Genomic DNA, 27,096 nt, shown 5'->3' with positions numbered 1-27,096 from the left:
GAAACATATGTGGAGTGTTGGAATAGGACATATCATTAATGTAGCTCAAAAACATGAGAGGTATGAAGCATTATCCTGGAGAAGTTACCGGAATGCGGATATAATCTGTACGGTTCCATCCTAGGGCATTGTATACTATCACCACCTAGGACATCCATATAGCAGCACATTGGCATCAAAATCAATTTTAAAAATGGCATCAAAGTCAATTTTAAACATGCGGATATAATCTGTGTGGTTCCATCCTAGGGCATTGTATACTACCACCACCTAGCACATCCACATAGCAGCACATTGGCATCAAAATCAATTTAAAAAATGCATGGTAAAATTCACGTATTTAGATGTAGAACCTCATTGTGTACAAGTCTTGCAAACATTATAACAATCTAAATACAGCATGAGTTGGCTCACCAGGCTTTGATTTGTTCCAATACTAGATTCAGAGGATGGGCAGTAGCTCACATTTAGAAGAGGGCACTGTTGCAAAGAAAATATAAAGATGGTGTTTATCATTCTTTAATAAGCTCATACAAAAACATGTAAAGCATTCTATTAAAAGGCCATTTAAATAGCTTTTTTTTTTAGTGAAGATTAAATGGCATTTTTTAATGCCATTTAACACAGAGTTTCTTTTAATGCCATTTATTATTTGAATGCAAACAAAGCGATGCTGCTACCATGCATGTGTCGTTTATATTCTTTTGCAGCTAAATCCAAAGGATGAAATCAGAAGACAATGTGGGTAAAAAGGGCCATCTACAGAATCAGATGTTTCTACTCTACAAATAAGTACTAAGATCATGTTAAATCACCTTCAATAAGGCACAAGATATTTTCCAGCAAGCCAATATTGCGTGTTCTACCTCCCAAGGTACCTGTCTAAAAGTGAGCCACAAGCTAAAGGATTATGCTCGTGAAATGCTCTTGGACGAATCTCAGTGTCATCCCTTTAGTGTTTGTACATGGTGAGTCCATATTAGCGGATTTCCAATGCTATACATTAGTATTATTTGGGTCTTGCTCTCTAGGTGCTAGTGTGAGGTGGTACTAAGCACTCAGCAACAAATCTGGCTTGTACAGGCAAACAGAGGCAGCTTCAAGATGACTTCTAAACTTTGTTTCTGTGTGTGTTATATGTTTCTTTTGCCCAAGAGAATAGATCCTTCTACTAGTAAAATCTGTAGAAATGCATGTTATCGTATTACAGCCCTATATAGAGAAAAGGTGCAAGCGGCAATGGGTGGGCTGCTTGCACCAACATGGCTTGGAGAGACATCGTACAGCCTCCTCACAAGGAAGGTCTAGGCATCATTCATCCTGTGACCCAGAGCCCCTCTTTGCTTAGGAAGCTCGTTATCCATGGTCTCCAACCTGGATTAACCATGCAAAGACTCTATCTACGCGCAAAAGGATGGTTTCCCACGCGACACTTGGGCTCGAATGACCATAATTGTGGCCAGGAACTGTTTCGAGCTCCTAGACCAAGCTTCGGACACATGGGTCTTTGTATTGGATAGTCCCCCATTCCCAAAGCTTGTACTTTCCAAATATTTGGGTGTCCTAGAGTCCAGACTTGGTGACATCTCCTCCATTTAAAAAGCATCAAAAGGGAGCACAAGCCCACAAATCCCAAGGCAAGAACAAGTGGCAAGAAAGAAAGATATATTAACGTCGCCTAAAAGCCAAAATGGCCCATGAGACCATCAAAAGGGAGCACAAGCCCACAAATCCCAAGGCAAGAACAAGTGGCGAGAAAGAAAGAAAGAAAGAAAGAGATATTAAATTCTCCTAAAGGCCGAAATGGCCCATGAGACCAAAACAAGGTACAACTGATGATGATGATGTCTCATCATAACAAATCTGAAAGAAAGAATGAAAATAGTAACATCCTAAGAGAACTAAAAGCTGAAAGCTGAACCGCTGAATCGTCGCGGTAAACTCATCCGATGGCGGGCAATGATGGCTCGAATCTGCCGATGGTGAGGGAGTCATGGACGCAATCATCGTGGTCATGGGCGTCTCGCTCTACAGGTGGCAATGGCTCTGTCCAGGGTGACTCCTCTAGAGGGTGGTCTGCCAGGTAGGCCTGTAGATGGGGGAGTAGAGGCTGGTGGGGTTACAATGCTGGCTCTGAAAAAATCTGAGGTCTCTCTGTCTAGGCGGCTTTGGTCCCACTACCCTCCTGTCCCTCAATAGGCTCTCTCTGTGGCGTCTAAGCTCAAGTATGACGAGCCCTAAGCACCTTTGGTCCTCAAAGTCCATGATCCGACGCAAAGGTCCAAAATCTTCACGGAACAGGCAATGGTACTACCTCCCTCGGATCTCATAGTAGACAGTACAACGACATATATGAAGGAACAACAGAGCTACAACTAGACTAGAAAGCAGGAGCAACTAAACTAAGACAAAGCTATGGAGGAAAGAACTCCAAGACAAACATAATGAAGGAGCTAACTACTCAGCATAGACTCAAGTTCAGTTAGGTTACAAGATTGAGACTTGTACTCATGAAAAGACTTGAGAGCTTGCTGGATGATCTATTCATGATAGAGACCTCACTTATACAGAAGTGAGGTACACAAGGTACAACGTCATCCTTCTATATGGGACAATATGAAATGCCACATGGCAACACCCTCAAACTCCTACAATACTAGCACTCCTAGGTGCATACATAAAAGAGGCAGTTCCTTGATATTCCAAACAAACCCCCCTCAAGAAAAGGCATCATACTGTATCAAGGATAAATCATAGGCTCATGGTTTCTCATGCCAGTTTTTCTAGACAAGGATAAATCCAAGGCCCTAGTTTCTCATGTCAGTTATGGGCTTCCCTTGGGTAGAGACAAAATGTGGCAGATACCAGGACAAACACTCAAAACCCCTTCCAATGGTTCTCTCTCCTGCATGTACAAGGATAAATCTTAGGCCATATGTGGACCTAGTGTCTCATGTCTGCAAAAGGTAACATGGAGGAACAACATACACTTGGCCTACATCATATGGTGGTTAGAGGTGTTTACAAAGAAAGAACACACACACAAAATATCATAGATACCTCAAAAAAAGGTTTACAACCCTTTGGAAACATGATCTAGGAAGGGCTCACTAGAAAACATAATCATTATCTACCAGAAATGCATTCTCTGTGACTTCTGTCATATTTGCTGAATTCTTCTTGGAAAAACAATTCTTTTTTGAGTGATTGTTTTTCCCACATATCCCACATGGTTTGATGTGAAAACAATCCTTTTCATCATGATTGTTTTTGCCACAATGTTTGCAAGCCTTAAAAGCAATCCTTTTGAACTTGGTTGCTAAAGCTTGTTCTTCTACCATATTGTCATCCTTCCTTTTCTCCTTCTTCCTTTCTTCTTCCTGCAATGCACTGATGATGCTTTCAAATGTTGGATGTGAACCATATTTAAAAGTGGTGACCAAGTTGTCATATTCCTCTAGCATGCTTTTGAGAAGCACAGCCATAGCATCATCTTCTGTCACGGGTGAGTGAATTGAAGCCAATTGATTCATTAGGCTTCTCATCTTATTGATGTGAACAACAAGAGATTCTCCATATTTTAATTCCAACTCAAAGAGTTGAATTTTCAATGATAACTTTGAGTTTTTGCTACTTGCACCAAATAAATGGTTGAGTTTAGCCCATGCTTCAGCAGGACATTTGAGATCCGAGATATGATGGAGATAATTATCTCCAAGACCTAGTGCAATGATTGCATAGCCTGCTCGAGTCGATGAGGTTCTGGAGCGACCGTCTTTGATGTTGAGAAAGGGGTATCACTTTGCTTGACCAAGCTCCACAGGTTGTGTTTCATTAAATGAAACTTGATTTTCATTTGCTAGGTGTAAAAACCTTGGCCATTGAACTTGTCAATGACCGTTTGGGTATTCATGGCTGGAGAAGGTCTTACCACTTGATCTTTTTTTTTTTGGATTCAAGGGCAATGTCTATTCTTGTACAACAATATCATGAATGATCAAGGCTGGAAATATCATTGAAGATAACCCCAATCATCAACAATAGCACACAGATTTGTGACAGTAATTTCTAGCCATACAATCGATGCAAACAGTAGCAAAAAAAACATGGATGCGAACTTCCAGGAGAAAATAGTGGGCACAAAGTGGCGCACATATTCAGCATAACATGGAGCAAATTTTCAGCATGTAATGGCGGGCAGATCTGGACCAGAAGAGCGGCAGATCTGATGCAGAATGTCGGGCAGAACCAGGAGCAGAATGACGGGGTAGAACTGTAGCAATGGTGGGCAGATTTAGAGGAGAATGGCGGGCAGAGCTTGATGGCATTGCCCTTGATGCCCCGCAGGGCGAACAAGTTTCTCGTACATATGCAGGTACTGTGCAGGGCCTCGGACAAGGGCATGTCAACGGACTTTGCCCCGTTGATTTTCCCGTCCTCTAGCATTATGAGAGGCGTCCTCAGGCTGCCCATCGTCTTCTTAGATCGGGGGTCAAACCCTCTTCTCTTCCATGAGAATCATCTCATGGAATGTTCAGGGCCTTGGAGGGCTTCCCACCCGTGGTAGGAAGCGCCTTCTGAAGGACCAGCTTTACCCTTTTGTTACAGAAGGGTCTATGGATGTGCTTTTGTTGTAGGAACACAAATTGGATAGATCTCAGTGTGGCAAAACTGGTAAGATGCTTTCTGGCCACACCTTCTGGTCCTTGGCAGTTGGGTCTAGAGGGGGTGTTTGTACTTCAGTGGCAGCATCTATCATACCTCATGTTATTGGGCATGGTGTTATCATCCCTGCTAGAGCGCAGTGGATCTTGATCATGCATGAGGGTCAGAAATTGGGAATCTTGAATATCTATGCACCTAACGTAAGAGGTGAAAGGGTGGCCTTTTGGGACACCATTACAAATGTCATTCCCCAGGTTGATCATTGGATAGTGGGAGGAGATTTTAATATGGTTGAGCAACCTTCTGACAAGAAGGGTGGACGGGAAGGGGATTTACACCCTCTGGAGCGAACCTCATGGGAGAGGTTCACGCTTTCCTTTTTTGGCAGGGATTGCTAGACTGAGGATCATTTCCAGAGAAGGCCAAATTCCTTATCTTTCTCTTGGCATAACCGTAGGAGCGGGGATGAGAGCATCTTTGCACATCTGGACAGGTTTTATGTGGATGATTGGTCCTTGGACAGAGGAGGCACCATTGCTATTATGGCTGGCACCACCAAATCCAATCATTGCCCCGTTGTTTTGTGTCTCAGGGAGCCTGGGCTCGCTCGGCCTCTCCCCGTGTCCGTATCCCTGACTCTCTTTATCTTGATGCTGACATTTTCCTTGAGATCAGAGAGATATGGAGATCTTGTGACGGTCCTGATCCTCGTCATAATATTGCGCTAGCTCTTGAGAGGACCAGCCATCATTATCATAGCACTGCCTTGTCTAAGAAGAAGGAGGCTCTGGACAAGGAGAGAGCTATTAGGCTTAGGATTGCTGCTCTCCAGAGGGAACATGAAAAGCATCCACATGCGACTTGGATTACAGACCTCTTGACCATAGTTAGAGCAGAGCTGCAGTTAGCCATGGACAGGAGGGTTGAGTTCGCCTTTCATGCGAAGGAGGCCTTTTGGACTTAGATGGGTGGCAGATACAACAAAGAGTTTTTTTCAGCAACAACAGGCCTTCCCATAGCAGCATTCTGTGAGGTACTTGCAGGACTCATAGGGTGAGGTGAGGGGTATTGCTTCAAAATTTTATCGGTCTTTGTTGGCTGCAGAGGTGCCCTCTCCTCAGAGAGATGTGGCACAGCAGAAAGATTGGGAGTGCATGCCCAGGCTCATTACAGATGCTATGTGTTCTACCCCTTTCTCGAAGGATGAATTCCTTCACGCACTGCATACTCTTTCTAGTGGTTCATGCCTAGGGGATGATGGTCTTTCTCCCGCCTTCTTTATTCTTTTTTGGGATCATATTGGAGATGGGGGAGGAGGGGGTGGGGGCGAAGGAGGGGGTGCTGGCATCTCCTGGTCCTCAGTCGGTGCTGGGGTCTCCTCCTGTAGGGGAGCAAAGCTGTTCCTCACGGGAACCAGTGATGCTGAGACTGTGGCTGCTGCTGCATCGGTCTCTGGGCGTGCTGCTGGGGCTGTCTCCCTCGACGGCGCCCCTGTCCACGCTGCCACTCCGAGGTCTCTGTGGGCTGAGCAGGTGTCTCGAAGGCTGCATGCCGAGCCGCATCTGTGGGCGGGCCATCGGGGGCCTGCTGCTGCGGTGGAGGTCGGGGTCTCATGCGAGGGCAGGCCTTGGCCAGGTGGCCGACCTGCCTGCAGATAAAGCACTGGTTCAGGAGCCCCGAAAACTCCACTCTCTGATCAATCCATCCCCCCCCTATCCTAGGTAGCTGAATGACCTTCGGAAGGGAGGAGATGTTCGGAACCAAAACTCTGACCAAAGGTAGCCCAGCGGCTCTGGCCACCACTAAAGCTGCTGTGGGGCCAGTCTCAAGCACCGAACCTACCAATGCTCCTAGCCTAGAAAGGAGCGGAAGGTACTCACGGCAGAGCCCAGGGAAGCAAACTGTAACATGGAAAAGGCGCTCTCCCTGCTCGGCCGCTGCTGGGTCAAAGCCATGCTACCAAGGTCTGAAGAATGCCCGAGCACCCCTGATGTCAAGGGGACTCATGGCTAGGACCTTGGCCACCTTCTAGGCTGTCTCGAACTCGATCTGGTAGTGTCTACGGCCCAGTAGCTGAACGTCCACGATCTTGCCCACATCTGCAAGAAGGCGGGCCTGGAGAAGATCTCGGATCTCCCCTCTGCTAGGGCGAGTGCCGACTATACGGTAGATGGTGGAATGTGCCTGGAGGCGTTCCACCTCTACGGCGAGGCTCGCTTCCTCTTCTGGCGAAAGAGAAAGCCTGATGGGGGTATCCTCAGGGGCGGGCGAGGAGGCTACGGGAGGGTCCCTCTGAGGTGGGGCGGGAGGAGCCTCCATCAGAGTCTGAAGCTATGTCGAAGGCGGAGCGAATGCGGAGAGTCCTGCAAAAACCGAGCTGCACACAAAGGGTGGAGGGGGAAGGCGGAAGGCAAAAAAAACCCCAGGGGACAGAAAAAACAGAAAGAAGGGGAGGGGGGGGGGGGGGGGGTAAGGCGGCGAAGACAAAAAAAAGACCCCGGGGGGGGGGGGGGGGGGGGGGGGGGGGGGGGGGGGGGGGGCGGAAGCAACGTGAAAAAGGGGGGGGTGGGGGGGAAAGAGAGGGCGACGGTGGCTGGCGGAGGGGGGGCGGGGCGCTGAAGAAGGGAGGGGGGCCGCGAAGGAGAGGAGCAGGGGGGACGGCGGCCGCTACAGCGCTGGGGCGCGCAAGCAAACCAAGCGAGGGAGGCGGAACACACGCGAGGGTAGGCGGGGGGGGGAGCAGACGCGTGGGTGGGAAGGGGGGGAGGGCGTGCAGGCAGCAGCGCGAGCAGGAGGGGGGAGCGTGAGCTTCAGCGAGCAGGGTAAGGTGTACAGATCTCACTGTTGCCCTTTAGGAAATGTGGTTGTCGGGTATGATGCCTCCATACCTCACGGAGGGGCTGATTCACCTTATCCCCAAGAGTGGGGACAAGACTGACATCAAGCAATGGACACCCATCACCCTCCTCGGATCTGCATAAAAAATCTTAGCTAAAGCCTTGAGTATAAGGTTGCAGCCGATTGTCCAAAAGACTATCCATGAAACCCAAAATGGTTTCCTCCAAGGAGTATATTTGATAACATTTTTTCTTTCTGGGAAGCTGTCGAGTGGGCAAAGTCTAGTCAGCAGCCTCTTGACATTGTTTTGCTTGATTTTGAAAAAGCTTATGTGACAAAGTGGATTGGGATTTTTTGGAGGGCACTATGGCACACATGGGGTTTTCCCAAAACTGGATCAGAGGTGTGTCTTGCCTATATAGGGAGGCTCATAGCACTGTTTTAGCCTGTGGGGGGCATGGTGAGCATTTTCTGATTTCGCGTTCAGTGAGGCAGGGTTGTCCTCTCGCCCCTTTACTGTACCTCATTGTAGCTGCGGCTATGAGCAGGTTTCTTCGGGCTGCCCTTGGTGTTGTGGGTCTCAGGCTGCCTTTATGCACCAAGAAAGAGTTTTTGGACTCTGAGTTAGCAGATGATACGGCGTTGTTCCTTGAGGTTGTTTACCAGACAGCCTTGGAGGCCTTTTGTTTGGCAGCAGGAGCTACTATCAATTGGCATAAGTCAGTTGGTTTTTGGATCAGTGATTCTCCTCTTGCAGATTGGGGTACAGATGTTGGTTTTACTTGGATTGAGAGAGGATGCTCTGCCAGATACCTTGGTTCTCAGGTGGGCGTTGACATCTTCCCTGTACAACAGTTTGCTCCACTGCTCTTAAGCATTAAAAGCAAACTTCATCACTGGAGTAGGAGGAAGCTCAACTTGGCCTCTAGAGCTTTGGTGGTTTAACCAAGTTTTGCTAGCCACGACTTGGTTTATCGCTTCATGCTGGATTTTTCATAAGGGCTGCATTCGCCAGCTTTGTCGCCTTATTCTGAACTTTGTTTGGTCAAGGCTTGATGGAAATGCACACACCAGGGCTAGAGTAGCTTGGGAAACCATTATTAGGCCTAAGCAGGAAGGGGGATTGAATATGATTGACCCTGAGGTGAAATGTAAGGCTTTGCTTTGTAAGCTGGTTGTTAGGGGCTTTCTTCCAGGCACTGAGCCGTGGAAGGACTTTCTCATGCAGCAAATCACGAAGTGTGTCCCTGTTCGCAGAGGTGACTGGACTCTCAGCTCATGCTTTATTTTTTCGGATGCAATTCAACGCTCCCCTTCATCCCCCCTGGTTAAGTCCCTCCTATGGGCCTGGGACTGCCTGAGGAGCTTTTTGGTACACATCTACCCGCATTCAGCGGAGGAAGTTAACCGGCAGCCCATTTTGTGGAATGATTTGATCTTAGATGTGCATGGTAGGCCTCTTGGGGCAGCTATGCATATTCTTTGGGCTGGCTGGGAGACCCTATGCCCCACAGTGCTGGCTTGGAAGAGGTTTCAGAGCCGCATTTGAGAGGCTCTAGCCGAAGGATTGCACAGATTGATGCAGCCATTCCCAACCACTGGATTACTAGATCTTTCTTGGAAGGCCGTCATCATTCTTGGTTTGGGGTTTTTTCTGGGACAGGTGTTCCTCTTCAGGTTATGGGTCTCCCCTTGCCTAGGGAGGATGATGTACCGGTTTTTTTTTCTGTATAGGATAGATGGCAGCTGGAGAGATGTGACATGTAGGACCTTATTGAGGGCCCCCAGATTGGTCCAGTCAGCGTTGTTGGTGGCAGGTTAGGGAAGCACGTCTTTGTTAACCCCCCCCCCTCCCCAGGGATGATCACAAAGAGTGTTAGCCTTTGATTGTATGGTGGCTGCCCTATCAGACATTTGCATTGGGACCCCGGTGAGTGGGAGTGGAAGGATGCTTGTAACCCTTTGAAAAGCATGCCTTTTTTCAGTTATACGGTGCGGAATGCCAGACATCTTATCTTGGGACACTTTCAGAGTGTCCCTACTCTTAGACCCCATTGGGAATCTTACGGCATTCTTATAGGAAGCCACAGATTTCCTATTTTATCTGGGTTTCTCTTCATGGTGGTCTGGCCACCAATCAGTGGAGTTCTGTTACTGGTGCTTGCATAGCATGCCCTAGATGTGCAAGAGTTTCGGAGTCAGTTTACCATTGTTTATGGGAATGGAAGGAAGCACAGACGGTTTGGTCTGCGATTGCACACCTCTTTGGTAGGATTAAGAGGGATGCTATCATTTCTTTTGGTTCTATCATTTGGTTGACACAGTCTGGGCCTCAGCTGAGATTCGAGGGGACTTACAGGAGCTTGGCCATTATGGTAGGGCAAGGAGTTGCTCGGCAGTGTTGTCTTCAGGATTTGCCACTTTCACACTTTGTCCCTCCGGCACAGAGGTTAGACAGCTCTTGGGAGATTATTGCTAACATCTCAGCCTGGAATATCTAGAAGGCTAGATGCACCGAGGCCATTGAAGGTACTCCGGTTCTTGTTTCTCAGTGTCTTTGCAAGATTTGGAGTGCTATTATTCCCACCATCATGGCTACCTGGGCCAGAATCCAGGGATCTTCGAGGGTTGCGGAGAGGAAGCGCGGCGAGTTTTTGAGAGAGTGGGACATTGGTATCTTTTTCACGTCCTCTCATTCGGGACCCTATTGGCAGCATAGGGCTCCTGATTGGTTGAGATCTCCACCTTACTTGGTGTGAAATCTCCATTTTGTAAAAAAAAATTCATACTTAATAGAAGTCTCTTTTCTGGAAAAATATATATATATATATAAAGCATGGGGCGTATGGCCGAGAGGTCTCCCTCAGCTATGTCACATGGAAAGGTAGCTTGATGCCAGTGCAGTATGTCCTAGATCTAGAGTTGATGAGGGGATCATGGCCGACATCCGGGGGTCCAAGGGGACGGGGGCGTCGGGCACTCTGGAATGCAGAGGCCCAATCCGAGGTAACTCCTCTCGGGCGAGGTGGATCCGGAGTAGCCTGAGGTGGATCCACAACATCCACTGTATGGGTGTCCTCCACTCCTAGGTCTGGAAGAAACTAGTGATGGTTGACTCACGAGGGAGGGGTCAGGGTTGCTGGGGCCGAAGCTCTCTCAAGAAAGTGTCCCTGTGTCTGCGAAGCTCAAGCAGGAAGACGCCTAGGCAATGCCGGTCAGGGAAGTCAAAGATCCTACAGAGTGAACCAAATCCCTCACGAAACAGACAATGAAACCGCCCACGGATCTCATAGTATACTCAGCACCGGCATATGTAATGCTCCTTGGTCTCAAACTCTGTGTGGCATAATTGGCAGATCCTCTCCTCTATGGGTCTCCGTATGAGCTCCCTACCTCTGAAAATGTGTTCAGCTCTACCTGCCTCCACCTCTAAGGTGATGGGATGAAACCTGTATCTAGCCATTCGCAATCTGCATGGCATGGGACATGTGAATACACAAGACCCAGGTAGCCCACCTACTAGATGAATCCATCCTCAGTGAGTGAGGAAGTCATCTTTGTAGAAGTGCATTTTGGTTGGGAGCTCCGAGAGCTCTGAAGGTGTGATCCATGTGCAGTGGGTGTAGAGGCTGAGAAGATCTAACCAGATAATCCGGTTGGTGTCCTCATGAGAGAGCCGAAGAAAAGGGGAGTCCAGACTCTACTGAAGCGATTAACGGCTCAAAAGACCCAGAGCCTCCCGCTCAGAGAGAGCAACCTCGTGTATACATACATATCCAGGGTCGCGTGCTACGTCTCACACTATGCGAACCACTAAGTGGCAAACCCCGGAGGCATCCGCACTCCCGGAATCAAAGAAGTGAGCCAGCTCCCAGAGTCGGCCTATCACGTCTGTCACCTCCAGATCGCTCATATGGTGAGAAAACTCAACTACCTGAGTCTTCAGAATGCTAAGAGCAAGATCCAGAGTCCACTCCCGGTCACTAGTGCCGCAAAGAGGGAAGGAGAAGGCCACCGCTGAATCAAGTGCCTCCTCCCCTCGGGCCGGAGGTATCACCACATGCACTCTCATGGGTGCTGGCTCATGAGGGCCCTCCGCTCCAAAAAGACGTGTGAAGGAGTAGTCAAAAGCCTCCGAGCGCTATCGAGCGTCGAGCCTACTCAGCCAACTGCGGATAGAAGATATCCGTGAAGCCCGAATCGGCATGGTAGGTCTCCTCTGCGGAGCTCGAGCAGGGTCGGTGCTCAGTGCCCGCCGGACAGCAGGTGAGCGCCAGGGTACTGCCAGGGCCTCCCGGGGAGCTGAGGCGAGCGGAGGGGGAGGGGGGGGGGGGAAGGGGGGTGGGAAGGGGAGGAGGCGAAGGCGGAAGGGAGGCGGGAGGGGGGGAGGGGGGAGGGGGGGTGGGGGTGAAGGAGGGGGTGCTGGCATCTCCAGATCCTCAGTCTGCGCTGGGGTCTCCCCCTGGAGGGGAGCAAAGCTGTTCCTCACTGGAACCCAGTGATGCTGAGACTGTGACTGCTGCTGCATCGGCCTCTGGGCCTGCTGCTGGGCTGTCTCCCTCTACGGCGCCCCTGTCCAGGCTGCCAATAAGAGGTCTCCGTGGGCTGAGCAGGTGTCCCGGAGGCTGCCTGCCGAGCCGCATCTGTGGGCGGGCCATCGCGGGCCTGCTGCTGTGGTAAAGGTCGGGGTCTCCTGCGAGGGGAGGCCTTGGCGAGGTGACCGACCTGCCTCCATATAAAGCACTGGTTCGGGAGCCCCGAGAACTCCACTCTCTGATCAATCCATCCCCCCTTTTCCTAGGTAGCTGAATGACCTTCGGAAGGGAGGAGATGTCAGGAACCAAAACCCTGACTGTAGGCAGGCCAACTGCTCTAGCCACCACTGAAACTGTTGTGGGGCCAGTCTCAAGCACTGAGCCCACCAATGCCCCTATCCTAGAAAGGAGCGGAAGGTACTCGCGGCGGAGTCCAGGGAAGCAAACTGTGACATGAAAAAGGCGCTCTCCCTGCTCGGCCGCTGCTGGGTCGAAGCCATGCTGCCAAGGTCTGAAGAAGGCCCGAGCGCCCCTGATGTCCAGGGCACTCATGGCTAGGACCTAGGCCGCGCTCTGGGCTGTCTCGAACTCGATCTGGTAGTGTCCGCGGCCCAGTAGCTGAACGTCCAGGATCTTGCCCACATTTGCGAGAAGGCGGGCCTGGAGAAGATCCCGGATCTCCCCTCTGCTGGGGCGAGTCCGACTATACGGCAGATGGTGGAATGTGCCTGGAGGCGTTCCACCTCTGCGGCGAGGCTCGCTTCCTCTTCCGGCGAAAGAGAAAGCCTGATGGCGGTATCCTCAGCGGGGCGGGCGAGGGGGCTGCGGAAGAGTCCCTCTGAGGTGGGGCGGGAGGAGCCTCCATCAGTGTCTGAAGCTTTGTCGAAGGCGAAGCATAAACGGAAAGCCCTGCAGGAACCGAGCTGCACAAACGGCAGAGCGAGGAACGGCGGAGGAGGGGGAGAACAAAGGGGGGCGGAAAGAAAGTGAGGGGAGGGGATTACAAACAAAGGCGGCAAGGGCAGGGGGGGCGGAAGAGAGACGAAGCAAGGGGGGGGGGGGCTGGCGCGAGCGAGCACAGGCGAGCGGGGGGGGCGCGAAAGAGCACAAGCGGAGGGGGGAGGGGGGGGGGGGCAGGCGCGAATGAGCACAGGCGGGGGGGCACAGGCGGCAATGAACAGAGGCGGGGGGGCGCTAAAGAGCAGAGGCGAGAGCAGATAGGAGGCGGGGAAGGGGGGAGCGTGCAGGCTGCAGCGCGAGCAAGGGGGGGGGGGAGCGGAAGCTTCAGCGAGCGAAAGTCCGAGGTGGTATAACTCTTGTTCTCGTCTGGCGAGAAATGCATGTTTCTTTCGGCGAGTGAATGTACGGAAGTTGCGTTGCATCTTATGTGCTGAAGCCTGATACTTTTGCACTCTTCGTCATACCATCCATTCTGGGGTTGGGATCCCACTCGCAAACTTGTTGTGGAGCATGTGGTGTAGGGGAAGCTGGCGTGGTCAGAGTCATGGATGATGGAGGAAAGTTGGAATGTAATGGTGGAGATAGGGAGGGATAAGTCGAGAGCTGAAATGTGGCGGGAGAGGTGGTCCTCATAGATGTGGTCAAGATCATAATGGAAATGAATCCGGGTGAAGGTGGTGATAGGGACTGTGGGTATGGGCGGTAAGATTGGGCATGAGATCATGAAAGAAAGTAATGCGTGGTCAGCTAGTATGGGGGGAGGAGGGATGGTGAAGTCTAGGATGTGTGGTATAAAAGTGGGAGATCCCATGAGGTAACCCACTGTACTAGTGCCTCCCCCATGCGGAAAAGATGTACCCCATGACTCTGGAAAGTGGTCCAAATCCCTCTCTAAATAAACAGTGGAAACAACCACGTATCTCATAGTATACAGTACAATGGCATATATAATGCAGCTCTGTCTCTGGCTCCCCATGGCATACTCGACATATCCTGGCCTCAGCTGGTATACCTCTATATCGGCCAATCTCAATCTCAAGCTGGTGTGAGGATGTGCGAATCTGACCAATAGCACATCGTACTGCATGAGACAAGTGTACATCCATGTAACTGGGTCTGATCACAAAACCATCTGCTGTGAGCTGAAGAAAATGCTCTCTGTAGAAAGCCATCTTCGTGCCCAGCTCCTCAGTCGGCTGTATCCATGTCCTCCTAATGTTCAGCTGAACTAAATCCTAACGGATGAGTCTGGTAATCTCTGTCCGTGTGAGAGTGAGAGAGGGTGCCTCCAGAGAATACTGGAAGGGAGGCAATCTGTCCATGCTAAAACCATGTGCCTGGAACCAAGATGTCATCTGTCCATACCAACAAGCCGTGTCTCCCTGTAAAGCTAACTGTCGGGAGGACTCAAGGGCGAGGCATGCATATCTGTCTCGGGGGAGATCCCACAAGCCATGTATGTAGGAGACTGATCTCGTAAGAGCCTCAATCACCAGAGGGGCAGCCGCCAGCTCTGGTCGAATAATCTCATGAGGTACCAAGGCCTTGGCTCTAATAATCCTAGCAATCATAGATACCAAAGGCCTCTCCTATTAGGAGGGGGGGAACTCTAAAAGATACGTACAAAGTATTGCACACAAGTACCTGCCAATTCTATCTTAGTCGAGGTCCATGAACCATCAGGTTGTTTGGTGCATACTATGTTGTCTTTACATTTCTTTGCATGTAAAGCTGTAAAGAACGCTTTAGAAGAACAGCCCTTGTCTTGTAACTATTTGTACTTGGACCTCACTTTCCATTTTTCTACTTTACGTTCCTCATGCATGGTAATAGTTGTTTTAACTTGAACCAGTAGCATTTGTTGTTGGTCAGAGAGGGGGCCATTTTGCAACATTTCTTGCAAGTTTTGTAAAGTATCTCTAGCCAGTTGGATGGCTTGTTTAGCTTTGCACATATACCATCGACCATAATCTGGAATTACCGCTTGCATTCTCATGACAAAACGGAACCAAGAAACGTTTATATCATCCATCATTTGCAGCTTGAGAGGCATAATTGCAGTTTTCATCATTTGCTTGAACATTGCATGTGAGAGATACAAATTGTTGAGTGTCACCACTCGTTTGAGGCATTAATACATCAAACGATGGATCATAGAAGTAAATGCCCAGCCGTACAAGAGCATGATCTGACATCAAAGAAGAATGATCCACCCACATTTTACACATACATATGTCATATTGGTAAACATTCAGCATGTACCATCTGTCCAATCTAGCCTAGTCCCAAAACAAACACTTCACCACTTGAGTGAAAAGAAAGATATATTAAACATCTACTAAAGACCCAACGGGCGTGTGAGACCAAAGTGGTACAATGATGTCCATGGTATCTCTCATCATGGAACGGAAAATAAAAAAGAAACAAAACAAAACTATCTCATTGGAGTGATACAAAACTGTCCATGGAAATCTCATCATGGAATACCAGGAACACAAAACATGATAGGAGCATCAGCCCCCAATAGATGGTATACCACTCTCTAAAATATCAAGCATGGGACTAATGAGTATCGCGAAGAGGTCTCCCTCACCTACATCACATGGGAAGGTAGCTCGATTGTGATGGAGCATGTTCTAGATCTCGAGCTAATGAGGGTGTCGTGGCCGATGTCCAAAGGGCCGGGGGCTTCAGGCACACTGGAACGAGGAGGCCTAGTCCGAGGTAACTTCTCTGGGGTGAGGGGGGTCCAAAGTAGCCCGAGGTGGGTCCACTGTATGGGTGTCCTCCTCCTCCTCCTCCTCCTCCTGGGTTTGGAAGAATCTAGTGATGGTTGGTTGGCGAGGGAGGGGTCGGGGTAGCTAGGGACGAAGATCTCTCAAGAAAGTGTCCCTGTGTCTGTGGAGCTCGAGCAGGGAGATCCCTAGGCAACGCTAGTCCGGAAAGTCAATGATCCTAGAGAGTGGGCCAAATCCCTAATGGAACAGACAATGAAACCTCCCACGGATCTCATAGTCATCTAGGCAGCAACATATGTAATGCTCCTCTGTCTCAACCTCTATGTGGCATAATCGCCAGATCCTCTCCTCTTCTGTATGTCTCCGTATGAGCTCCCCGGCTCTGAAGACGCGTTCAGCTCTTCCTGTCTCCACTGTGAGGCGGGGAATGAAATCCGTATCTAGCCAATCGTAATCCGCATGGCATGGGACATGTGAACACTCAGGTAGCCCATCTATTGATGAATCCATCCTCAATGAGCGTGAGAAAGTTATCTTTGTAAAGTGCATCTTCGGTGGGAGCTCCAAAGGTGTGATCCATGTGTACTAGGTGTAGAGGCTCAAAAGATCTAACCCGATAATCTGGTTGGTGTCCTCATGAGAGAGCCGGAGAAAAGTGGAGTCAAAATTACTAAAGGGAGCCTGGGGCTCGCTCGGCCTCTCCCCGTCGTTTTGTGTCTCAGGGAGCCTGGGGCTCGCTCGGCCTCTCCCCGTCGTTTTGTGTCTCAGGGAGCCTAGGGCTCGCTCGGCCTCTCCCCATGTCCGTATCCCTGACTCTCTTTATCTAGATGCTGACATCTCCCTTGAGATCAGAGAGATATGGAGATCTTGTGACGGTCCTGATCCTCGTCATAATATTGCGCTAGCTCTTGAGAGGACCAGCCATCATTATCATAGAACTGCCTTGTCCAAGAAGAAGGAGGCTCTAGACAAGGAGAGCTATTAGGCGTAGGATTGCTGCTCTTCAGAGGGAACATGAAAAGCATCCGCATGCGTCTTGGATTACAGACCTCTTGACCACAGTTAGAGCAGAGCTGCAGTTGGCCATGGACAGGAGGGCCGAGTTCGTGTTTCATGCGAATGAGACTTTTTGGACTCAGATGGGTGCAGATGCAACAAAGAAATTTTTTCGGCACACAGGCCTTCCCATAGCAAGGATTCTATGAGGTACTTGCAGGATTCACAGGATGAGGTTCAGATTGAGCCTGATAAGGTGAGGGGTATTGCTTCAGATTTTTATCGGTCTTTGTTGACTACAGAGGTGCCCTCTCCTCAGAGAGACGTGGCACGGCAGAAAGTTTGGGAGTGCATGCCCAGGCTCATTCCAGATGCTGTGTGTTCTTCCTTGGATTCCCCTTTCTCGAAGGATGAATTACTTCACGCACTGGATGCTCTTTCCAGTGGTTCATGCCCAGGGGATGATGGTCTTTCTCCCGCCTTCTTTATTCTTTTTTGGGATCATATTGGAGATGCTATCACTGTTGCCCTTCAGGAAATGTGGTTGTCGGGTATGAAGCCTCCATACCTCATGGAGGGGCTGATTCACCTTATCCCCAAGAGTGGGGACAAGACTGACGTCAAGCGATGGAGGCCCATCACCCTCGGATCTGCATATAAAATCTTAGCTAAAGCCTTGAGTATAAGGTTGCGGCCAATTCTTCGAAGAACTATCCATGATACCCATAATGGGTTCCTCCAAGGAAGGAGTATATTTGATAACATCCTTTCTTTCTGGGAAGTTGTCGAGAGTGGGCAAAGTCTAGTCAGCAGCCTCTTGCCATTCTTTTGCTTGATTTTGAAAAAGCTTATGACAAAGTGGATTGGGATTTTTTGGAGGGCACTATGGCACACATGGGGTTTTCCCAAAACTGGATTAGAGGGGTGTTATGCCTATACAAGGAGGCCCATAGCACTGTTTTAGCCTGTGGTGGGGGGCGCGGTGTGCGTTTTTAGATTTCCCTTTCTGTGAGACAGGGCTATCCCCTCGCCCCTTTACTTTACCTCATTGTAGCTGAAGCTATGAGTAGGTTTCTTCAGGCTGCACCTAGTGTTGTGGGTCTCAGGCTCCCTTTATGCACGGAGGAAGAGTTTTTGGACTCTGAGTTAGCATATGATACGGCGTTAATCCTTGAGGCTTCACATGCTTGTTTATGTGCTTTCCTCCGGACAGCCTTGGAAGCCTTTTGTTTGGCAACAGGAGCTACTATCAATTGGCATAAGTCAGTCAATTTTTGGAGCAGTGATTCTCCTCTTGCAGATTGGGGTACAGATGTTGGTTTTACTTGGATTGAGAGAGGATGCTCTGCCAGATACCTTGGTTGTCAGTTGGGCATTGACATCTCCCCTGCACAACAATTTGCTCCAGTGCTCTTAAAGTATTAAAAGAAAATTTCATCACTGGAGTAGGAGGAAGCTCGACTTGTCCTCTAGAGCTTTGGTGGTTAACCAAGTTTTGCTAGCCATGGCTTGGTTTATCGCTTCGTGCTAGTTTTTTCATAAGGGCTGCATTGGCCAGCTTCGTCGCCTTATTCGGAACTTTCTTTGGTCAAGGCTTGATGGAAATGCACACACGAGGGCCAGAGTTGCTTGGGAAACCATTATCAGGCCTAAGCAGGAAGGGGGATTGAATATCATTGACCCCAAGGTGCAATGTAAGGCTTTGCTCTGTAAGCTTGTGGTTAGGGGCTTTCTTCCAAGCACTGAGCCGTGGAAGGACTTTCTCATGCAGCAGATCACGCAGTGTGTCCCTATTCGCGGAGGTGACTGGAGTTTCAGCTCACGTTTTATTTTTTGAGATGCAGTTCACCACTCCTCTTCGTCCCCCCTGGTTAGGTCCCTCCTACGGGCCTAGGAGTGCCTGAGGAGTTTTTTGGTACACATCCCCCCGCGTTCTTCAGTGGAGGAAGTTAACAGGCAGCCCATTCTGTGGAATGATTTGATCTTAGATGTGCATGGTTGGGGCAGCTATGCATCTTCTCTAGGCTGGCTGGGAGACCCTATGCCCCACAGTGCTGGCTTGGAAGAGGTTTCAGAGCCATACCGAGGTGCAAAGATTGGATTTCACGCAGCATTTGAGAGGCTCTAGCCGGAGGATTGCACAGATTGATGCAGCCATTCCCAACCACAGGATTACTGGATCTTTTTTGGAAGGTCATCATCATTCTTGGTTTGGGGTTTTCTTTGGGACAGGTGTTCCTCTTCGAGTGATGGGTCTCCCCTTGCCTAGGGAGGATGATGTACCGGTCTTTTTTTCTCTACAAGAAATGGCAGTTGGAGAGATGTGATGTGCAAGACCTTATTGAGGGCCCCCAGATTCCTCCAGTCAGAGTTGTTGGCACGTCAGGGAAGCACGTCTTTGTTGACTCCCCCCACCCCCCCAGGGATGATCACAAAGAGTATTAGCCTTTGGTTGTTTGTTGGCTGCCCTATCAGACATTTGCATTGGGACCCTGGTGAGTGGGAGTGGAAGGATGCTTGTAACCCTTTGAAAAGCATGCCTTTCTTGAGTTATACGGTGCGGAATGCGAGACATCTTATCTTGGGACACATTCAGAGTGTCCCTACTCTTAGACCCCATTGGGAGTCTTACGGCATTTCGATTGACATTCAGAGGGTATTTTAGCGGAGATTGTGGCATTCTTATAGGAAGCCACAGATTTCCTCCTTTATCTGGGTTTCCCTTCATGGTGGTCTGGCCACCAACCAGTGGAGGTTTGTTACTAGTGCTTGCCTAGCATGCCGTAGATGTGCAGGAGTTTCGGAGTCAGTTTACCATTGTTTATGGGAATGCAGGGAAGCATAGAGGGTTTGGTCAGCGATTGCACACCTCTTTGGTAGGATTAAGAGGGATGCTATCATTTCTTTTGGCTCTATCATTTGGTTGACATAGTCTGGGCCTCAGCTGAGGTTCGAGGGGACTGGCAGGAGCTCGGCCATTATGGTTAGGCAAGGAATTGCTCGGCAGTGTTGTCTTCAGGATTTGCACTTTGTCCCTCCGGCATAGAGGTTAGACAGGTCTTGGGAGATTATTGCTAGCATCTCAGCTTGGAATATCTGGAAGGCTAGATGCACTGAGGCCATTGAGGGTACTCCCGTTCTTGTTTCTCAGTGTCTTTGCAGGATTTGGAGTGATATTATTCACACCATTATGGCTACCTGGGCTAGAATCCAGGGATCTTCGAGGTCTAGGAAGCACGCACAATTTATGAGAGAGTGGGACATTGGTATCTTTTTCACATTCTCTCATTCGGGACCCTATTGGCAGAACAGGGCTCCTGATTTGTTGAGATCTCCACCTTGCTTGGTGTGAAATCTCCATTTTGTAAAATTTCCTCCATTTTGTAAAATTTTTCATACTTAATAGAAGTCTCCTTTCAGGGGGAAAAAAAAAAGTCATGTAAGGCATCCAAATATCTCTGAAGCCCCTCGGCTGAATCTGAAAGGAGGACATTGTCATGTGCATAAAGTAGTAGGGGGATCGATATGCTTGCCAGTGTGGGACCAGCCCCGGGCGGCCTGACCTATGGCTAGGATGGAGCTTCAGTGCCTTCTCGTGAAGTGGAAGGGGCTTCATCTATTCATCTACTTTCACCTCACCTTTCTTACTGAGAAGGGCACATACAAGCACCTTCACTGCCCGAGATCTCGACTGAGAAGGCACGAGCATAAGCCCTTATGCTGTGGAGCCAGCTAGCCACCACTGTTCAAGGTTACTTGGAGCGGCTTCGCCCATGGGAGGACACCCACTACTACCCCCCTAGGTGCAGTGGCTGATAGAGTCTCTAGCTGTTGCACACCACCTCAGCGTCCCGTCATGAAGGTTGCCTCATAGAACATCCAGGGCCTGGGCAGTGCCTACTTTTGACGAGGCACACAGAGGATCTGAGAGGAGCTCAGAGAGCACTCATCGTTCGGGAGCATCATCTCACAGCAGGCGCGGGAAGATCCTTCCTGGCAGGAGCCACACAGTTTGGTCCCCAACTTTTGGGCCCCAGGGGAACTAGGGAGCAGTATGCATCTCTGTGAGTTGAACTCTTGGCCCCTTGGTGGAAGAGTCAGGTACGATCGCCTTGAGATCCAACAGTGGAGACCCATTACCCTCTTAGGGACAGCGTACAAGATTCAGCCAAGGCGATCAGCCAGTGCCTTCAGCCTTCCCTCCCAAATTTGAACCATGCTACTCAGACTGGCTTCATCCAGGACTGCAACATCCTAGTGGATAACATCTTCACCTTTTGGGAGGTGACAACCCCACAGCCAAACTTAGGGGGGAGGACATGGCCATTTTGCCTCTCAACTTCGAGAAGGCATATGACAGAGTTGATTTGCCATTTTTTGAGGGGTTAATGCTGAGACTTGGATTTTTGCCTCCTGGATCCGGAGACTTGCAGCCCTCTACATGGGAGCCCACAGCCAGGTCCTTCAGGGCAGCCGAGGACAGTGTTTTGCCATTTCCCACTCGGTGCACCAGGACTGCTTGCCTGCACCATTCCTCTTCTTTTTCCTGCCTGAGGCCATGAGTTCCTTTCATCGAGCATAGGATACAGGCCTCAAGGGGTTGCGTTGTCCATTCGCACCATGAAAGAGTTGCTGGATACAGAGTTTGCAGATGATACTGCTACATACCTCACAGGGTCAGAAGGGAACCTCCACCGCTTTGCATCAGCAGTTGAGGAATTCTACCTAGCTTCAGGAGGAGGATCAAGTGGCTAACACTCCCATCCCGACTTGGCATGCCCAGTTGATGAGTTGAGATGGATCCCTCATGGCATGGCTGTGTGGTATCTTGGATGCGAGGTGGTTCAGCAAAGCAGCAGATAGCCCCGCTCCTCCTGAGCATTCGGAGGAACCTTTTATTAAAGTTGTGCCCAGTTATCACTTGTAGGGTGAGTGGTGGTAGCCAACCAGGTTCTTCTGGTTACCATGTGGTACATCACTTCATGATGGACCTTCCATCGTTCTCGCATTGGGCAGGTGTAGCATTTGATCCGAACTTTCTTTGGTCAGGAGGAGATGGTCGCCCAGCTCGGGCAAAGGTGGCCTGTCATGTATTGATTCAGCCTCTGCCTTAGGGAGGCCGGAAATTGATAGATCCCACGACCCAGAGCAGGGTACTTTTGGGCAAGCTGATTGTGCGAGGCGTGCAGACCGTGGAGGAGTCATGGATGATTTCTTGATCAGCCGCATTTCCTTGCACCTTCCTACCCACGGAAGCCCCTGGACACCGGGGACTCAATGTATCTTCTCAGAGGCCCCCCTGGACGATCTCGGCACTAGCTTTGAGGACCAGTTTGCAATGAACCTCTTCCACACCTATTCAGCCTCGGGCTTAGGGAGGCCTGGACTTGATAGATCCCACAACCCAGAGTAAGGCCCTTTCGGGCAAAGCTGATTGTGCGAGGTCTGCAACCCAGGGAGGAGCCATGGAATGATTTGTTGATCAGCCGCAATTCATCGCCTTCCTACTTGCGGAGGCCCCTGGACACACCCGTTTGCAGCGAGCCTCTTCCACACCTGCTGGCGCCTCATCAACACTCGTGAGGTCGGACCGGGCAGCCTCCTGACAGTGTCCCAGTGGCAGATCGGTGATGACCTCCCCTCCCCTCCTCAGCGGGTCTACACTGTGGGCTGCAAGGGGTGGAGCTGGACCAAAGATCCCCCCCCTCCTCTTCAGGTTAGAGGCATCACATCCTGGCACTTATGGCTTTGGGAGAACAGCCCGTTGGTTCACATACAACAGTGGGACACCGAAGAGTAGCAGTGGAGAGACCCATTGATTCAGGATCCCGAGGAGGCCATCCCATTCTTTGATTACTCCGCCCGTATCGACCATCGGATCCTAATCGAGACCACATATGGCACCCAGGCATCGCGGCGAAGTTGGCAGGCCATGGGAGTCTCGGCCGGCTACTTTCATCAAGGATTTTTGGTGCAGACTTTAGAGCCGCTTTCGTCCCAACAGGAAGATATACTTTCTCTGGCTCTTAGCCCATCCAAGCGTAGTTCTTGGCATATGGCTGGCGATCGTAGGTAGACCAGCGAGCTGGTACCGTTGTGGCAGCCCTGCGGAGAGCCAGAGACATTGCCTGTGAGGCTGGCCCTAGGCACAACAGGTATGGCAGCACATCCTCTGCCTATTCACCTCCGATCCGAGCACTGCCCGCACCGTCACATGGGGGGTTGTAGCTTGGGTTGCAGAGGCGAGTGAGGCCTTTATTTACAAGGATGATGGATGAGGCCTTGCATTGAGTCTCACTCACATGCGCATCTCTGTGACAACCATAGCAGCAATTCCAATACGGCCCTGGACTTAAAAGTCACACACTAGTTCGCAATGGGAGATCATCAGCATCATAGCAGCTTGGCACATATGGCGAGCCCGATAATTGATGGCTTGATCCCTCCCCACACCCAGCTGAGATCATCCGTTACATTTCGGTGGATCTCAAACACACCCTCCGAAGGTGTTTTGAGCACTTGCAACAGCAGCGTAAGGCTTTCTTCCATGCCTTGACCTCCCGGACCCTTCCTATCCAGAGAGAACGGTGAAGCTTCTTGACACTACGTGCCCCCCATGTCTTTTCCCTCTGCCTCCAGTTGTAGCCTCCCTCCTATAGAGCGGCCAGCCGAGGACGGAGCCCCCCCTTCCTTATCTCATATGTATATTTGGAGTACTTTTTAGAAGTGTTGTATTCAGCCGTACATCTGGTTTTTCTTTATAACTAATAGTAGGATCTTTCTTTGGAAAAAAAAGTGAGTCATCATGTACTTGCAGGACCCTGTTATGTGTCAAAAGCTTCAAGCATCTGAGCATATTCATTCCATACTCAAATCTGCACATCACATGGCTGAAGCCTGGATCACATACATACCTTGCCCATGAGAATCAATAGGTCACCTAAGGATGCATAAAATGTCCATAGACCCTCTTGCACGTACTCATTAAAACAGCCCAAAAAACATTTTGTCTAAATTAGATTTACATAAATGTACCCCAAAATCCAAATAACATGCATAACAAGAGGCCCTAGTATCCCCACATGCATCTCCATTTGTTTTAAATAGAAAGTTCAAATTCAAATGAACGCATTGTTGATTTCACAAGATTCCTTCTACAATAAGCCACGTACTCGACCTTCGAGCTGGCCAATGGGTAGAAGCATGTCCACGTCACACTCGAGAGATAGAAAGGGAGATGGCATTTTGATGTTTTACCTGTCTAAACTGAATGGAACTGGGCATCCAGCCAGTACCATGCAAAGGAATACATTTCGTAAATTGATTTATCCAAATATTTTCTAGAGCTACTCTCCTGGAAGGTATCCTCAAACTATCAACTTTGAGAATAAAGCTCAATACTGCATGCCCAGGCATGGCTCATGTTTTGAAAGCTCCAAGCCACTCTTGCTCTAGCATAAGCAAAATCATTGAGCTCCAACTAGAGGCGATTCCTAATAAGCCTCATCAACTGACCCATGCATGAGTGAGAAAATCATGTATGCCCCTTCCACAATCCACAGTAGATTCAGCTTCCTCACAAGCATCATGCACCCATTCCAAGAAGGCATTATTCCTCCAGTGGATTACAGATGGGCAGATGGTTATGGATACATGGTTGGCAATTCAAGACCTGCCAACTATATTTGATTCCAACTGGTGTGAAGAACCCATAAATGCTATCTCTGGGCATGGCTACTCGCCTGCTTCCTTATATCCTGCAGAAGCAAAGTTCATAAACTTTCCAAAACTAAGAATTGTGTGGCACATACCTGAAACAAAAATGTGTTTGTGTTCTGACAATTGCTGCTCTTGGACATCTCAACCAAACATCCAAGGGCAAAGTTCACCACCTTTATTGCCTGAGATATCAAAACCTGGGCTTAAGAAATCTGGACATGTGCTGCCTTTGTTAATACTCCTTTACCACAATGACTTCTAAAGCAAGGAATTTTAGTGTTTTTCAGAGTTTTTTTTAACCTTCTTTTCTTACTGTCATAAGAATAAATAGGTTTTTAAGGATTTTTACACAAGGAGTGCTTACCTCTGAGGCTCCTATAGAAAGCCTTTTAGCATAATCATTCGCCGTGTGTTGTTTCTCTGTTCCACTGACTGCATCGTGATGTTGGGAAATAGCCATGGCCTCCCCTAAAGAATCTGTATTGGGACCAGACGACCTTCTTCCCACTAGAACCTCCAGCTGCCTTGCCATCTGACCATAAGATTTGATGTGACTTGACTTTGAGACCTCACCCTAAAGACAGGTAAACCATCTTTTGTCCAGCATAGGAGGGTTGCAAAGCCTCACCAAATAGTAGTTGCTCAACATTCTTACATAGCCTTTCAAAGCCGGCCGACTAGTGTAGTATCCAGTATAGTAACAGTGTGGGCACTCTGCATACCTAAAACGTAGGTTGGACTTTTACAATGCGAAGGTTTAACCAGATTCGAAAGCTTATTTATTGGCAGACTTCAGTACATGCTTTTTCTACTCACGGGAAAAAGTCGTCTTGCTTCAAAGGCCATGATTCATTTGCTGCAAACTTTGCATCAGTGTAAATAGATGGAGTAGAATAGAAAGTGTTTACACGACCATCCTGCAGGTTCAAAAACATCAATTCCATGTAGCTTATGATAAATTCTTGTGCAGAAATTTGTGAAGAAAGAAGAAAACTGTAATTAAGTTCAACATACAACATGATTAAGGTATTGCATTCGACATGCAAAAAGTGGGATATTGTTGATCCCTCAAAGAGATTTCATTATCCTATGAGGTTGTGACATATTTGGCACAGCTACCCAAGTATAAAGGAGGTTTTGGAATCATTGATACTGATGTACAGAGAAGAGAAATGGCCTTTTTCTAGGGGATCAGCCATGAAAGAATGCACTCTCTTAGCACCTTATGCAAAGCACACCTAGCCAGTGTGGGCAGTGGGAACCCCATTTGAGATGAATCTTCACCAAGGTAGGATGGTCTCCTCTGTTTTCCTGGCTTATCATCAGGGCATGGTACAGATTCACAGTTGGTCTGCAAGGGTTCTCCCATGATGACCTAGATGAGCAGCTGATTATGTGGAATGACTTTTTTCGTGATGAGATGGGGTGAACCTTAGAAACTAGTGTGGATATATGCAGTGAGCCCAGATGGGATAGAGAGCAAATCTCTTCTATGAGTGTATGGAAAGCCCTTAAAAACTAAGGGACAGGTTGACTACAGGACTGTGTAATGTCTAGAGGAGGATTGCACGAATTAATTCCAGTATAGATGGGATAGAGACCCACTCTCTTCTATAAGTGCACGCAAAGCCTAGAAGGACAAGTTGACTGCAGGCCATGATGCAGAGATCTTTGATGTAAAGATCTTGCTTAGACAGAAGTTTGAGATGAAGGATCTGGGGGAGCTCAAATATTTCTTGGGCATTGAGGTGATTAGGTCACCAAATGGTATTGGATTACTGCTTTTGCAGAGACAGTATGGCTTGGACATGTTGTCCAAGTATGGTATGACAGGCTGTAAGCCTATCTCAGTGCCATTGGATCAAAATGGCAAGTTGAGTGTGCAGATTCAGGAGAGATTTTGGAGGATCCTACTATATATAGGCACATAGTAGGAAGCTTGATCTACATGACGATCACCAGGCCAAATTTGAGCTATGCTGTTGGGTTGGTGAGTCAGTTTATGTAGGTTCCTCGGAAGCCGCATTTGGATGCATTGAGATGCATACTGAGATATGTGAGGTTTACTTTGCATTGTGGACTATTTTATGAAACTGGGACAGAGATATGTGTACATGGGTACACAGATGCTGATTGGGCTAGTTGTATCTCAGATAGAAGATCTACTAGTGGCTTCATGTTTTCTTTGCTTCAAGTGCCCCCCCTCCACGCCTTGCCGACATCTTCTGCCCAGGTGGTCACTGTGCCTTGGCGGAGGCTTTCCCCAGGGTCATGGTTCTTGCCCGTGACATTGAGCTCTTTGAGGACTATGTTTTGCTTCCGGGCCCTTGTGGCCCTTTGAAGCAACATATGGAGATTGCAGGTAAACCCGATCAGTGCCGGGTTTGTCACCAACAGGGTCACTTTGCTCGAGATTGCCCTCGAGCTCGAGGTCGCAGGAGGCCTCGTAAACGTGCTTCTCAGGCGCCACCTCCCTTGGTTCCTCCCCCTCCTTCAATCCGCCAGGTGTGGCGAGCTGTCTCTCACGCCCGCACCCTGTTGCGATTGATGGGAAGGCCTCCTCGGATCATGTACAGATAGATGATGTTTCTGGTCAGAGGGATGTATCAGCTGATGCATCTTTGCAGAGAGATGATATCTCAGAT

General features: G+C 49.2%; 1 protein-coding gene across 1 annotated transcript in view; it reads right to left on the bottom strand.

The window, feature by feature from the left end:
• Positions 1-27,096, bottom strand: part of LOC147634561 (alpha-mannosidase At3g26720-like) — a 188,564-nt gene that overhangs the window by 76,197 nt on the left and 85,271 nt on the right. Inside the window, exons 10-15 of the mRNA XM_086803267.1 lie at positions 25,268-25,368; positions 25,080-25,173; positions 24,816-24,983; positions 24,544-24,633; positions 415-480; positions 89-145 (exon numbers count right to left, since the gene is read on the bottom strand). Of these exons, the coding sequence (XP_086659393.1) occupies positions 89-145; positions 415-480; positions 24,544-24,633; positions 24,816-24,983; positions 25,080-25,173; positions 25,268-25,368 (576 nt within the window). The remainder of the gene's footprint in view (positions 1-88; positions 146-414; positions 481-24,543; positions 24,634-24,815; positions 24,984-25,079; positions 25,174-25,267; positions 25,369-27,096) is intronic.

The sequence above is a fragment of the Cibotium barometz genome, chromosome 10 (assembly GCF_041138505.1).
Source record: "Cibotium barometz isolate CiBa-2024 chromosome 10, ASM4113850v1, whole genome shotgun sequence".
NCBI lineage: Eukaryota > Viridiplantae > Streptophyta > Polypodiopsida > Cyatheales > Cibotiaceae > Cibotium > Cibotium barometz.
The sequence above is the reverse complement of the archived record's forward strand: the minus strand, read 5'-3'. Positions and strand labels throughout refer to the sequence as shown.